Source organism: Rhyacophila brunnea, unplaced genomic scaffold (genome assembly GCF_057557595.1).
Source record: "Rhyacophila brunnea isolate RB1 unplaced genomic scaffold, BYU_Rbru_1.0 scaffold_5, whole genome shotgun sequence".
In the NCBI taxonomy this organism is placed as follows: domain Eukaryota; kingdom Metazoa; phylum Arthropoda; class Insecta; order Trichoptera; family Rhyacophilidae; genus Rhyacophila; species Rhyacophila brunnea.
The window spans coordinates 25,339,969-25,356,411 of NW_028233170.1; the positions used below are offsets into that span (position 1 = coordinate 25,339,969).

The following is a 16,443-nucleotide window of genomic DNA, read 5'->3' on the forward strand; positions in this document are numbered from 1 at the left end:
ATATCTTTGCAGCTCTCAATCATCCCAATCAACAGATGCAGAGCGTGGAGTCAACATCATCGAAGCAACAGCAGAAGTCACACCGATTTGCAGTAAATATTCATTATTATGTTATTGTTTTTGTGTGAAAATCATATTTTAATGGTATTGTTCTTTGATCACAGTGATGTTGATGCACGGTTCATTTTGTGCACCAGTAAAATATATAACTATATTTTGAATTTGAAAAACAATCATATTTTATTTTTCCAATTAAGAAGGGTTCGGTGAATGCGCATAATATGAAGTGATGGGGGTCAGTACCTCCGACAAGGTTAAGAACCACTGCCCTAGGTATTGTGTGCTGCATTTTGCCTATCATGCCGTGTATACGCATAATTGTATTATTAGGGATGAAATTTTAAGATAGGTTCAATCGAGAAATTTTTCGATAATCGAAATATTAAAATGGATATAGTAAGATCGCTCACCTATGCGTAAATGGTGCCCTCAAATTCTTCTCATCTTGCTTGTCTGAGGCCACAATCCGCCTGGTCACGTTGTGCTTGTGAGACGACGTATGCGGATAACTGAAGTGGAACAGCTTCACCCCGCATCCGGCGGAGCCGGACACGTCGGCGAGGGCGTCCGAAGAATTGGTAGTCGCATTTGCGGCTGTGAACACAGCCTCCAGGATGGCCACGTGAGTATCCAGCGACGGGCAAGTCAGGCGAAACTCGTTGTCGTGACAAGCCTGCTGCTCGACAATTTCTGCAAAAAAATATATTTTATCAATATCTGTCGAACGCTCAATCATCCAGACCTTGACAATGATGTATTGTGTGTATACAGGTATACGTCAGGTTGGTAGTAATTAGTATGTATTTTTATGAGCGTACTTCAGTGAAATGGCAAATAATAATTTTCAACAAGTAGGTGCGACGAAATTTCTCACTAGTCGCCAATCGGAGACCGACAGTCGAGGTGTCTGAACGTCGATTTGTTTTGTCATGGCGTCGGATGAAAATATTCTTAAATCGTGTAAAGATAACAAAAAAACTTTACGTATGTGCTTAAAAAAGAAAACATTTCAATGAATATACTATTATTATTAGTAATATAACAATAAACATAACATTAAATGGACGCATGTTGGATTTTTATGACAAATTATATTTCGTTCGGCACGCTTCATTTGCACAATCCGCGCATCGCCTAGCCACGATCTTTTTAGAGTTTTAGACTATGCCTCAACTGAAGTGCCACCTTGGTACCAAGTTGGATCAATGTCTCATTTCAACACTTTTTACTATATAGTCATAGCCGAGTCTGGATCAAAACTATATGCTCATAATAGCAGGCTTATTATACGCCAATAAAAGGCTGCGCTCTTTAGAGGTGTACCTAAACAATTTCAATAATAATATACTTACCGTGTGTTTTGCTTTTATACTTTTATTTAACAGTTGTTTTCTGCAAGACTAAATTTTATTACAACTTGTTCATTTTTTAAATCTATTTTTGTATTTTTGTGAACGTCTTGCATCAATAAATTGTAGTTTTGTAACGTTGCCAAATAGACAAACCTTTTGATAACAACTAACATAATATAATGTTTTTGAAATCCAATTATGTAAGTATTATGAACATATTACGGAAATAATATTGTCCTTATTATTTTAGTCAAAGCTGTCCAAATACGAGTATACTCTCATCATAAATAGCACTAAAATGTCAAAATACTCCAATTACACGAGACCACATCCCGGGAGGTGAATACGCATGCGCGATCAACCGAGACGTTTCCCGCCAAATAATCTGTCATTTTCATTCCAAATTCAACAATGTCGTTGGTGCCTACCTATTTCAAATGCGCCTAGTATAAAAGAATTCCAATATTTCGGCTTATGACACGGATTTGAGAAGAAATCCGGATTCAAAAAATATTCCTTATCTAACATTGAACTCTACGTAAGTCGCTTTTTATTACATGCAATAAAAACATCGCAAGCATTGGTAAAATAAATCAGCGAAAGTAAAATGCACGTTTGTGTTAGTGTTTTTTGCTGCAGATTCAAAAATAGAATTTTATCAAAACATTTCAGATATATAGGTATATGAATGTGTGAATACAAATCGCATATAATATGGTGTCCAATTTCAAGTATTCTGTGAACTACTATCCCGTATCTGAACTGGTAGTGATCTACCATAGTCACCTTTTGTCATATTTCTACTTAACTTAAACAAAAGTTTTATAATTATTTGGCAGAGGACCATTTTATTAAACAACATTAATTGTCTTTAATTGTCATAAAGAAATTCTCAATCATCGCAATAATTATAAATTCTGGTATTCTTTTGGGCACTCAATACACTCATCGTCAAAGTACGAGTATATCATGCGCAGACCTACTACGTGACGGTAAGGGAAAAAACGCCTCAGCTTAAATTGCGGGGATTGACATCGCTTTCCCTCACACCTGCGATAGAACGTGAGTAATGCAATATGAATCAGTGGGTCTATTCTATACACAAGGCGACTATCGGAGGCTATCGACGGTAGTTTATCAAATTTATGTATTGAGGAAGTTAATTGTTATAGTAAGTTAACCGTCTCTAAACTGTCAAAAAGTGATTTGTTTTAACAGACCCTCTCTTGGCTGTGATAACTTTTAGAGCGAGATTTGACAGTTTAGACGGCTAACTTATTGTAACAATTAATACTCAATACATACATATGATAAACTACCGTCGATAGCCGCCTTGTGTATAGAATAGACCCACAGGTGATAAGACGAGGTCACATAATATGCTTACTTCCTCATAGTTAATTTGAAAACGAATTTCATGGAAAATAAAATATAGAAATAGTGGTAAGCGCCGCACTTTTGCAGTAAGCTACAAACTTAGGTAGATGATGATCAAAATCTTTTGGCATTGCGGCCACGACTAAATCACTTTGGAACGGTATTGGTGTCATTTGAAAGTAACGATACCAACACCTAAATGAGTCGCCTACACTGACAGAAGAATCTGATACCATTCTACTTCATATAATTAATTATAAGATTTAGTTTAAGTACTTATGTAATTTGGTAACAAATATTTTTTAATAAAATCATTTAATACTTTGGACGCGGAAGACGCACACGGCGCGTAATGACCAGGCGGCCGATTGATGTAATTAACGTGCATTTTAAAGGGGGCAATTAAAATCTCATTATCTCTTCAGCAGCGAAAGCGTTAAAAATACATTTTAGGATTTCTACCGTCCCCGAACCGCCCGGGTATTTCACACCCCTTACACCCTCGCTACGCATGTCCTTGGCCATAATACTGTTTATATAAATTAAATAAATAATTATTACTACTACATACTTAAGTACCTAAAAGGTTATATTATGCAAGTAAACAACATGTTTATTCGTGAAATATTATTGTGTATGCAAGTATCTAATTGTTACGATAAAAATAGAACTTATTGCGTATGCTTATTTATATTACCATGAAAATATGATAAAGATCTTGAAGGCCATCTGTCAAAATGTCAATATTTTTTACTTCCACCGACCGTCAAAATTATTCATTCGCAAACCGCTAAAATCGATACTACCGAGACAACCGCACACTTAAAACAATTTTCGTAATAATATGTACCTACCAAGGTATATTTTACATAAATTTCTCATTGGCCTAACAGTTAATACATACCTACCAACATACCTAATACGTTGTTCAAATACCTACATTTAAACAGTTTATATTTACATAATTTTAAAATATATCATTTTGAAAAACGTCAAAAACATTTTTTGTAAAAATCCTAGACGTAAAGTTGGGATAGTAGGATTTGAATTCACATATTATTCTGGCGATTTATTGGTTTTTGAACATTCTAATAACTCCTGGTGCTAGTTATAGATCATGTTAGTAATATCATTAACATAATTATCAATAGTTAGCAGCCTTTAGGTGCATGGTGGAATTTCAACAGATGGTGTAGTAATAATTCACAGTCTAAATAATATACTGATCGATAGCTTAGGTAATAAATAACAGCACTCATCCGGAAAGTGAATGATGTCAGTTCGAATCCCACTCGGTATCAGATTTTTCTAGACTTTTTCTAATACTTCTAGGATTTTCAAAATTATGTATTAACTCGAATTCTATATTTTCCACTTCTCATGATGTATAGAAATCTTATCTGAAAATACTACCAAGACCACAGAAGCTATAGGTACCCCATAAACCGATACAAATCAAAAGGGTCTGTAGGTAAACTCTGATGATATTTCTCATTATTTAATTCCACGTTTCAAAGCATTTTTTAAATTGTTAGTTTTCTTTTCTATCCATGCCCACTCATTAGGTGGCGCATAACCAAATTGCCTATAGCTACGTCGTATGCAGTATGTGGATGGTATTTATCGGGTTTTTGTGGCACCAAAATCCGATTGACTCAAAGAAAAGCTAGTTCAGGTTTAAACTATCTCGAGCAAGTAACTTACTTAATTGTTTTATCTATTGGACATACTTTGTATTTAGATCAAAATAACCGGTGTATGGTGAGGTTTAAGAATACTGGACTAATATATAACAATCAGTCCTTTAAAAGCTTGCTTAGATTGTTAAAAGCACAATATCACCCTTGTCACCAGCAATGGAAATTCATGTAGGCACTCGGAAGAGATCGTGGCATTGATGACCCATCCAGATTCTAGATTCACCTACAAAATATATTCGTTCGAATGAAAGTATAATGGTTTCTAGTACACTTTTATAAGCTAATCAAATATGCAAACAATTGTGTTCAATGTATAATAATAACCGTATACGTACATATTATTATGTTCATGATAGCGTCAAAAATAAACAAATCTATTATTATATTTACGTTATAACTAGGCTTAGGATTTTAGGTGCTAAAAATGAATAATAGGTACATACCTAAAATATGTAGATATTATTGGAAAATATGTTATTAAAATATCATAATTATGTGCTAAAAAACAGAAATAGGTGATAAAAATTTAAGGAAGTATTACAATAAATCATATATATTTCAACAGTTTAATTTATTATTTATTCACAAATATAAAACGCTTTATTACAATAAATAATAAAATAATGCTTCAAATTTTCGAAAGTGAATCTTTGACGATTTGATCTTAGCAATTTTTTATACATGGAAAAACTTCTTTCCACTTAGTTCTACAGATGTTATTATTGCCTATGTAAATGAAACTATTTCTGAAGTAGAAAAAATTGAAACATCTGAGGCATCTGAGGCATCTGATGCATTTTCCAAAACAGCTTTAATATTCTGCAGCGTTTGAAGTCCGGTATTTTAAATTTAAAACACTATAAAATTTTGTACTTATTTCTATTCCAATTAATCTAGGAACATTTTCTTATTTTACGAGTAGCAGCAGTATTGTTTAAAATATTAATTTGCTCCACTACTTAGTAACATTGTAGATGATTCTAACATTTCAATTGTGTTTACTAGTGTTATTGTGTTAATTAGTTTTGTGTTTATGTGCTTAAACCTAAAATATGCAATTATCCAAAAATATTTAAAAATAGGTGCTATAGGTTTCAAATGTTTCAAAATTGTCTGAAACAGATAGATATTTTGTTGTGGGGCCACTCAAAAAAAGATATTTAAATACCTAAGAATCCTAAGCCTAGTTATAACTAATTATAAGTATTAATATTACGTTAAAATAATACTGAGAAATGTAATCATGTTTAAAATGTCTAGGATCTAGATTCTAGATATTCGTCGGGCGTAGTCAAAGCAGCCAAAAATTCGTTTTAAAACTGAATTTAAAACCTTGTAATTATTCCCGCCTGCTCATTCCTAATTTACCAGGCACTTTAAGCAGGTAATAAACAACTTCGTTTCTTGATTATCTTTAAAAGCCCTTTTAGAGGTGTTTTTAAATGAAAGAGGCGCCATAAATAATAAAACCAATTTCGCAGCACTTGAGGCAATTCACGGCCATCTTGGTATGGTATCCTGTATAGGAAAAACCAACCCTACTTCCTGTGGCCGTAAATTATTTAAATTTGTGTACGTTGACTTCGTGACCTTCTCCAGTCTTTCTTATTTAAGGCACTGTAAGTGTATTCAAATGATAAAATATTTGTAGACAACCCAAAAGTAGGACACACCCGAAAAAGCAAAGACTATTTTTACTACGCGCAAAAGTATAAAAATAGTAAACACAATTTACCTATTCTCTATAGATTTTGACAAATATACCAACTAAATCGATATCTTGGGTGCCTAAGTGAAATTTGAAAATTATTATATAAAGTACCTACTCTTTTCCCATAAAATAATCCATGTAATCACCCGTTTATGAATAATAATTCTTAAGACTAATACACGTGAAAGAGTTTTGGAAGTTCTTGTGTATTTAGTTAATCCAGCTGTGTTTTCTGAGCCGGAATCTAGTGGAGCCAAGTAATTATGTACGACTTTATAATAGTTAATTAAAGCTAGTGGGTAGTTACTCACGAAAATTAACTATCGTAAAACTTTGTTTTTAGTGAGTGGAAGCCGCGATATTGAGATTATATCTAAAATATGATTTATACTCCCATTATTTGGGTAATAAAAAGAAATATAAATTGAATACTGACTATACATCATTTTATATATTATTTTAACAGTCCATACATCGAAATAGTTTTAACATAATGAGACGAGTAATAATATATAATATTATTAAGCGAAAGCAGTGATTCCCAACCGGGTCCGCGAGAAGCAAAAGCTACAAATTGAAACAAATTTGATAATAGACAAAAAAAGTTTAACCACACCTATTTTTAAACAATGTATTTTTGTTAAGTTCAAATAAAAATGGAGTAATCTAATAACTACTAGTTACTAATCAGTAATAAACATCACGCACTGTTTTTACGTTTAAAATTTGCACGATAGCTTAATAGTTAGTATATCCCAGTTATGATTTATTGCTATCTTACGTATTGTTAAGTGTGTGTTTATTGGGATACCCAATAGCTTTAAAAAGGGGTAAGTACATTAAAATAACTATTACATTAAAATTTCTCAAACGGCTGTATGCTTTGAGATTAAAAATTACTTGTCTAGAAGAAACTGAATTTTTAGTATATTTAAAGGTCTACTGATTGCCAATTTGAATATGCGTGTCACTTCTAACTGCTTTACATTAAATTTATATTTTTGTAATTTTATTATCTGTCTTTTAATAATATGTTACGGCCAGGTTTTAGGCCAGTAGTTTCTCAAGATTCTAAAAAATGTCCCTAGATTTCGCCAAATCAATCACATCGCTCATGTGGATCTAGAATATCGTATATTACTTATATTTAGTAATCAAACAATACATTATATTAATACTCACTACGCTTTTTCAATATTATTACGATTATAGCCTAGAAAATACTTACATAGTTTTCTTCGAAATTGCTTTAAGAGCAAAAAAAAATCCTATTTTCTCTCTACATTGAATAATGTCAGTTTTCTTTGTAATCATGTTTCTTATAAGTATAATGTGGATGCTTCATCAGAAATTTCAGAAAAAAATATACAAAACAAAAAGCCCGATAAATATAAACAAATAATATGATCGGTATTGTAGTGACATGGTAAAAAATAGTACTTTAAAACGTCATTATGCGGGTTTTTTTTTCTGCAAATGACTGAAAACTACGATACACTAACGACGAATCAACTCAATCAACCTTTATATCACTCTCCTTCGTGTTATGCCAATTCAATAGTTGTGCCGGATTCAAGACGTTGATAAATCCGTTTAGGTTTAGTTATAACTAGCGGATTATCTTCGAATGAGTCGATTCTAGTGATTTATTATTGGTATCACATCAGTCAATCAAGATTATTCGGCCCGTCGATAACTGAGCAGCTATATATATATATATATATATATACCATCATAAATCGCCAGGTGTTCGAATTGAGAACTAAGCTCATCTCAGTATAAAAAGTATGAAATGATATGTCAAACGTTAGCATGTGGCGCCCCCACTCAGCAGACAACTTACACTGGTGGATCTTTAATAATTAGACTCACAATGAACATGTATGCTTATAATGATGACAATGAAGTCTATATAGTGACACCTCCCAAAAGTGTCGTCATTTAGGGAAATTTCCTCTAAAACCCTAAAGAGGCCGGAATCATTATCGGGCTGACTCATATAAATATAAGTAGGGCTGATTACGAGACATAGCAATTTCTAGAACATACGTATTTTTTATAGTCACCATTTGACAATTTGTAAGTACATCAAAGTTGAGTAGAATCGTTTAATCATTAATACAAACAATTATCCTGCAAATAAATCTCCCCGATTTCTAAGTAACATCCGATGTTTTTTATCTCACCGAAGTACACAAACAGCAGATGATTTTACCAGACAACCCAGCAAGCAAGAGGGAGTACCTAAAGCTCCCTCCCCCCACCCGTTCGGAGGTGAAATAAGTATATTTATTTATTTATAAAAGAGTATTACGGCATTACAGCTATTGGCCAATGCGCCATAATACATAATAAATACAAATATATAAAAATATCTTAATTACAAATAACAACTAATATAACAAGAAAGTGGAAAAGACAGCATGTGTAAATATTAAAGAAATATGAAAATATATACAATTATAAATTTAACCTATTTAATACGTCCACAAAAATTATATAGTGAATAAAAACAAATCAACCTTTATGGTGCCATCAAATAAGCTAATTGCACGATACACAGCATCATGAAACATAACATCTGTCCTGCGATGAGGTATCTTGAAGACCGTGGAGCTGCGAGTGATATTGGTGGGAACATGAAAATTAATATTTGCCAGTATATACGGATTGTAAATGAACCCACGAAGAAGTAAAAAGAATTGCTTTAAAAGAACAATCACTCTTCGGGTAGACAGTATTGTGGTGTATCATGAGTGAAAATTCACCAGATGACTCGTCAAATTGTTTCGCAATATAGGTATATTTTTTACATATATTTAAGCGTAATTATTTACTAATTAGGCAACATCACTGATTAGGCAGAACACAATGGTCGCGCGAATTTGAATCGTGCGATTATATTATTCAATGCCCAATGTGAAACGCGGATTACAGTCTGGCGGTTCTATGTACATGGAGGCCTGATCCCCTGTACGATAAAGAGCAATTGGGTGTTACAAATATTATACCAGTAGGATTTTTTAGTCTTTGGTCGATCTATTACATTCAAATTAAAAATATATCAATTTTTTCAAGATTTACATATACTTTCAGGCAAAGTTCATAGAAAACCGAAAATATAGCTCAATTCAAAATGATGTTATGTTAAAATTAAAAGAAAGAGGTTGTGATCGAGAAATATTGTGTTGAAAATCTTAAAAAAAATATCAGAAATAAATGGTGGATCTCGAACCTCGAGAAATATATTTTCATTTCTTGAGAACTCATAAGTAAGATTCTCGAGAATTCAAGAAATTATTCCTAAGCAAAAATAACAATGGGAAGTTGAAACGGAAAAGACATATACCGACTGCAACGGAATTTTAAAAAAATCGCCGGCATGAGAAAAGCTAGAAAGAAAAAAACCCTTGAACGAAACCCAATGAAATTTCTAAAATTTGTCAATATTTTTTTTTAAGGAGAAAAAAATTTGGGCTGGATGAAAAAGAAATAAAAATATTTCTCAAGAAATCATTAAAGCAATCTCGGATTCTCAAGAAAAAAAATCTTGAATTCGAGAATTCTGAAATCTCGATAAACGACAAAATGTAGAGACAACCATAATATTATTATGGACTGGCAGGAAAATAATGTCAAGTCTCGTATCGTAACCCTGTGGGATAACCTAATATTATCGAGGCTACGAAAAAATATATAATAAACAATAGTAGAATAATTGTGGTAGATATGCACAATTCAAAGAATTATAAAACACTAGCTGAGCCAGCTGGCTCTCGCCAGTCTGTCTCGCTAGGTCTTGCAGACAGCTTGGCATCCTAATGACATTAAGTTTGATTTTAATACAATTATTGTGAAGTGTGCATAGACGACGCCATAATTTTCCCTTGTCATTGCCAATACAAATTTGAGGTTATCTGCGTAGTTTAATCTGGAGTCTGGCCTTCAGAATGTTGCCTGATACCACCTCAGGCTCCTAGACCTAGCAAAACAGCTGATAATCACCGATTGCTACCATTGACATTTTGATACAATATGTGTGTTAAATCACGTGCATTTAAATATGATAAATTATACATCTCAACCGTTCGAATATAAAGCAATATGTGATTATCATGAAAGTAGCGATCCAATATAACGTGAATATTAATCTCCCGCGGGGCCCATTTAGAATAGAAGAAGGTACATAAGCAATTTAAAAAATAAATTTAAACATTATTTTGTTTCAATGTCGGTGCGGGACATTCATATCGAAACAAATGTTGATAAATAATGAAGGAATGTATGCATCTGAAAGGAATAAACAAATTCTGATTAGAATAGGAATTTATAAGACCCAAAGGTGTGGAATCAGCTTAGAGAGGCCTTCATCCAGCCGTGGATTAATCCAGATGATGATGATGATGATGATGATGATGATGATGATGATGATGATGATGATGATGATGATGATGATGATGATGATGATGATGATGATGATGATGATGATGATGATGATGATGATGATGATGATGATGATATAAATAGATATAATATAATATCACCGATTTTGATAAATACAGCAATTCAAATGACAGAAAGGAGTAGAATCAGGCTAAGGAGGCCTTTATCCAGCAGTGGATGGGCTCAGGTCGATGATGATAAGGAAGATAGAAATAGGTATAATATCACAAATTCGTTAGACCGATAGTAGTAGAATCAGGTTGCGGAACCCTTCATCCAGCAGTGGATTGATCCTGGTTGATGATGATGATGACGATATGAATATGTAGATAAATATAATATCACCGATTTTGATAAATACAGCAATTCATATGACAGAAAGGAGTCGAATCAGGCTAGAGAGACCTTTATCTAGCAGTGGATTAGTTCAGGTCGATGATGATAAATACGATAGAAATGGGTATTATATCAAAAATTCGTTAAACCGATAGTAGTAGAATCGGGTTGCGGAACCCTTCATCCAGCAGTGGATTGATCCTGGTTGATGATGATGATGATGGCGATATGAATATGTAGATAAATATAATATCACCAATTTTGATAAATACAGCAATTCATATGACAGAAAGGAGTATAATCAGGCTATGGGAGGAATGTATGCATCTGAAAGGAATAAACAAATTCTGATTAGAATAGGAATTTATAAGACCCAAAGGTGTGGAATCAGCTTAGAGAGGCCTTCATCCAGCCGTGGATTAATCCAGATGATGATGATGATGATGATGATGATGATGATGATGATGATGATGATGATGATGATGATGATGATGATGATGATATAAATAGATATAATATAATATCACCGATTTTGATAAATACAGCAATTCAAATGACAGAAAGGAGTAGAATCAGGCTAAGGAGGCCTTTATCCAGCAGTGGATGGGCTCAGGTCGATGATGATAAGGAAGATAGAAATAGGTATAATATCACAAATTCGTTAGACCGATAGTAGTAGAATCAGGTTGCGGAACCCTTCATCCAGCAGTGGATTGATCCTGGTTGATGATGATGATGACGATATGAATATGTAGATAAATATAATATCACCGATTTTGATAAATACAGCAATTCATATGACAGAAAGGAGTCGAATCAGGCTAGAGAGACCTTTATCTAGCAGTGGATTAGTTCAGGTCGATGATGATAAATACGATAGAAATGGGTATTATATCAAAAATTCGTTAAACCGATAGTAGTAGAATCGGGTTGCGGAACCCTTCATCCAGCAGTGGATTGATCCTGGTTGATGATGATGATGATGGCGATATGAATATGTAGATAAATATAATATCACCAATTTTGATAAATACAGCAATTCATATGACAGAAAGGAGTATAATCAGGCTATGGGAGGCCTTTATCCAGCAGTGGATTGATCCTGGTTGGTGATGATGATGATGAAGATATGAGTATGTACATATGATAAATATAATATCACCGATTTTGATAAATACAGCAATTATTCATATGACCGACAGGGATACAATCAGCTTACAGAAGCCTTCATCCAGCAGTGAATTGATACTGGTTGATGACGATAATGATGATATAAATGGGTAGGTACGAGTATATAAAAACACAATTTTTAAAAAATATAGCAATTCTTATGACCAAGAAAAGTAGAATCAAGTTGGGATAACATTCATCCAACAGTGGATTAATCCAGATGATGATAATGACGATATGAATAGTAGATAATTATCATAAATTTTGATAAATATATAATGGTTCAAAAAAATAGTATTTATAGCCATACTTACAAAAAAAACACTATCTATGTGTGTATACATTTTATGATGATGTTACATTTATTTTGAAGTTATGGGTACCTATTTAATTTTTGAGACGATGTTATGAATTAATTCGCATTTAATATCTCTCGGGAACATGATCAAATTAAATAAAGTATGTGTATCAGTCGATCCAATTAAGGATAGTTTGTCAAAATGCATTTTAATATAAATATCGCACTTAAAAGTATATATTAGTATAACAGTGTGGCAAACATGTAAACGTGACAGCCATAAAAAAGTATTTAAAAAGAATCAAATTTGGAATACCAGTGGCGGACGCTGCTGTCAAAAGATAATTTACGTAGTGAATTGTACCAAGATTATGGTTTTGTCACCGGAAAAAAGTGCGCCAATGCCTACATTACGATATTTGAATAAAAATAATCGATTCCGTTTGTCAATAAAGGATTAGAAGGTCTTAAGCGACGAAGACGTCATTCTGCTGTGCGTTAAAAGAAATATGGCGAATCGTATATGGTATATGAGAAAATATCGGATATAAACGCCACGTTTCTATAAAATCATCGGATATTTCTCATATTTGGTCAATTCAATCGGTAGATGAATCGGTAGCGCACATTTCGAAGTGAAGATGTAAAAATAACAATAAAATGTCGCTTAAATGAGCCGTTGGTGCGTTTTCCAAAATCTCAGGATAATTCTGAAAAAATGTATTATAACCAATAGGAAAAATCTTTTGGTATAAGTCGATTATGTGGAATAGGGCGGCAAACACATTTTGAAAATAGCCGATTTACTGGATTATTTGTTAGATTAACCTAACCAAACCTAACCTAACCTAACCTAAACTAACCCAAACTAACTAATAATCCAGTATATCGGGTATTTTCAAAATGTGTTTGCCGCTGTATTCCACATAAGCGACTTGTACCAATCTTTTTTTAGAAAAAAGTAAGACAACCCGCAGGAATCGAACCTGCATCTCTACAGGTATCGCGCCCGCCGCGCATAGACCACTATGCTAAAGCTGTCATATTAAAAACGACAAATAAAACATTTTTTCAGGAGTGTTTTCAAAATTATGTTTGTTCAATACTTGGAACATTACATTCTTAAATCTTGTGAATTATACGTTGAATAAAAAAAATAGTTTATCAAAGAATTATAATTTCATTAATGGTATTTTGATCCAAATGACATAATATGTCATGTTAAGGCACAAAATCATGCGGCATGCCTCAATATAATAATATTATATGTGAATAGCACGTTTGTGTAATTGCGGTAAATCGTCTTTATGTGTCGCAATCTTCTTGACGTGACTCGAGTGTGAGTCCCTTTGTGTTCTCGCACGCAAGGGATGGAATAATATGGAATACCGTGATACGTGTCGCCTAAAGCAAACACCACTTTTGCGGTGTTATAATAACAATTCGAGATATAATTTATAACGCGTAGGTACTTTTACATACGTCATATAAATCTACCAGTATTTTGTTTATTTAATTGACTAAAAGACGATTATGATAATAATTATTATTATTCTGGCCATTATTTAGTATAAGACAATTTATTTGAGTAGGATGTTTATCACATTTAAATGGTCAAATAGCTTATAATAAGTATCTTTAGAATTATCTTCAAATGTGTTAATCGTGCCCATTTTTGGAATAATAAAATGCCTAATTCTTGTCAAATTTGGGATCACAAAGATTAAAAAATATATTTTTTGTCGTAAATATGTCACTATATTATAATGTTCACATTAATTTTACTAATGATTTTATAAATGGGTTTAAAAATTAATAAATCTAAAAAATCTTAACACGACTGCACATGGATGTACTGAAATATGACTATAATCTAAAACATTAGATCGAGAGGTTTAAAAGAATACTATTTTATGAAATAAAAATACTTTATATAGTCATAAAATAGTTAAAATAAACATAAAGGATAAAAAGGCTTCAAAATTATATAAATAGATTATTTACAACGTTTAAGGAATGTCCAGGGTTATGCTCTGAAAATACCATAATAGCTCCATTTTGACCTACGCTGAGCATGTGGGCCCTTAAAGGCGCTTACACCAGAGATGATAATCGCGGATGAATCATCCAAATTGACCCGTGTAAATACGTGTTGAACAATACATAATCGAAAGTGATCATCAGAGATGAAAAATGAATGAAGCAGAACATGTTGTAGTCTCCAGACGAACCCTAAAGAATAAAACGTTAAAGATACATTCACTGCAGCTTTGTTCTTTGAGAAAATAATTTTTGTTCTACGTAAATAAAAAAATTGGCATTCTTTCACAGTTGAGTCGTATTTTCTTTATTAAGGCTATACTTCAGCTGAGGCAGGCTCTAAAAATAACGTGACTACGCGACGCGCACATTGTGCAAACGACGCGTGACAAACAAAACATAATTTGTCATAAATATTCAACATGCGTCCATTTAATGTTATGTTTATTATTATTTAAGAAATAATAATAATATATTCATTGACATGTTTTGTTTTTCGAGTAAATACGTAACGTTTCTTAATCATCTTTACACGATTTAAGAATTAATACCTCCGACGCCATCAAAAAACAAATTGACATGCTCACAGGTCGACTATCGCTCTCCGATTTGCAACGCGTGCGAAATTAAGTCCCACCTATTGCTGAAAATTATTTGCCGTTTCACTGAAGTATGCTCTTAATCTACGTTGCTACCGTAAAGAGTAAATCATAAAATTTATATTTTGACATTCTCAGAAGTTTTAGGAACATATCTTGATCTTCTGCAGGTGCCAATGATTCATTATCATTCAATTCAATTGACATAATTATTCTATACCTCCATTCATGCACTCAAGCAGTACAGTTCATGAACTTTTGCTGCTGAGTACCCAACATATAATTTGTTTATTTACTCAATAGTGACCGACGTCCCCTCTAATTTTGGATTGTGTATACCGATTATAAACTCATCTGAGCAGTAAATTTTATATAAAAAATAAGCGCTGATTTTCACAATTTTCATATTCTTATGTCATGAAAGAAAGTATGTACTTACCAAGGAGTTAGTGTGAAAAATTTACTCGGTGTAATAAAATGTTGATTGTTTTGTCTATTGACATAATTATACATATTATGGCATTTTTTAAATTAAACCAAAAACTTTTCTGATTTACATACGCCTTTTATAAGCAAATTAATATTATTATTAAACAAATACAAACGTATATTACAATAATAATATGTCTAAGCAGTTACAAATACATTACATATGACTATGATAAAAGTTGACGTATATATTATATATAATATATACCTAGTATCGAACTTCAAATGTATAGTAGCAACAGAGAAACTATCCTAACCAACATAGGGAACCACGAACCCCGATTCCATCTCGTCGACTTTCCCTGAATTCACTAACATTGTGAGGGGCGCCGGATGTCCCGCTGCGCAGATGGAAATGGCGAAACCCCGTACTTGCCTTATAATCAGAGACAATATGATTCCCAACCTCGTTCATTTGGCGAGCCCATTGAATCATTTTATAAAAATCCCAGAGAATCTCTACACATCTGAAACGGATTAAGGGCCAAAACGGTAAATCACAAACGTAGGTATCAAGCATAACTAAGGAAATGCTGTTACATAATCTGTTTTCAAATTGTATATAAAGTACACATACTAAATTTTATTATTTCTGCATAGCAATCTTACACGGATCTTTCACGGAAGAATTTAGTCTCAGACCATATAGTAATTTTCAATCTTGTTTTGGTTGGCAGAACCTTTGGAGCATTTTATAAAAAAATCGGGGGTCCCCTACGTGGATGACACATTAAGATCCAGAGGGATAAAGGGACAAAAGATACGTGTACATCAGTAAATACATAGTGACATACCTAAGCCAAGTGCCGTTCATTAATAAATAAATCAATACTTTTCGTACTTAACCATAACGTTAGCGTATATAGTA

At 32.9% G+C, this 16,443-nt stretch overlaps 1 protein-coding gene across 2 annotated transcripts in view; it reads right to left on the reverse strand.

Annotated features, from left to right (window-relative positions):
• The window catches only part of LOC147066206 (uncharacterized), a 215,554-nt gene that overhangs the window by 173,478 nt on the left and 25,633 nt on the right, over positions 1–16,443 (reverse strand). For both annotated transcript variants that reach the window (XM_085955879.1, XM_085955878.1), the window contains one exon: positions 471–750. In XM_085955879.1, coding sequence (XP_085812005.1) covers positions 471–750 — 280 coding nt within the window. The remainder of the gene's footprint in view (positions 1–470; positions 751–16,443) is intronic.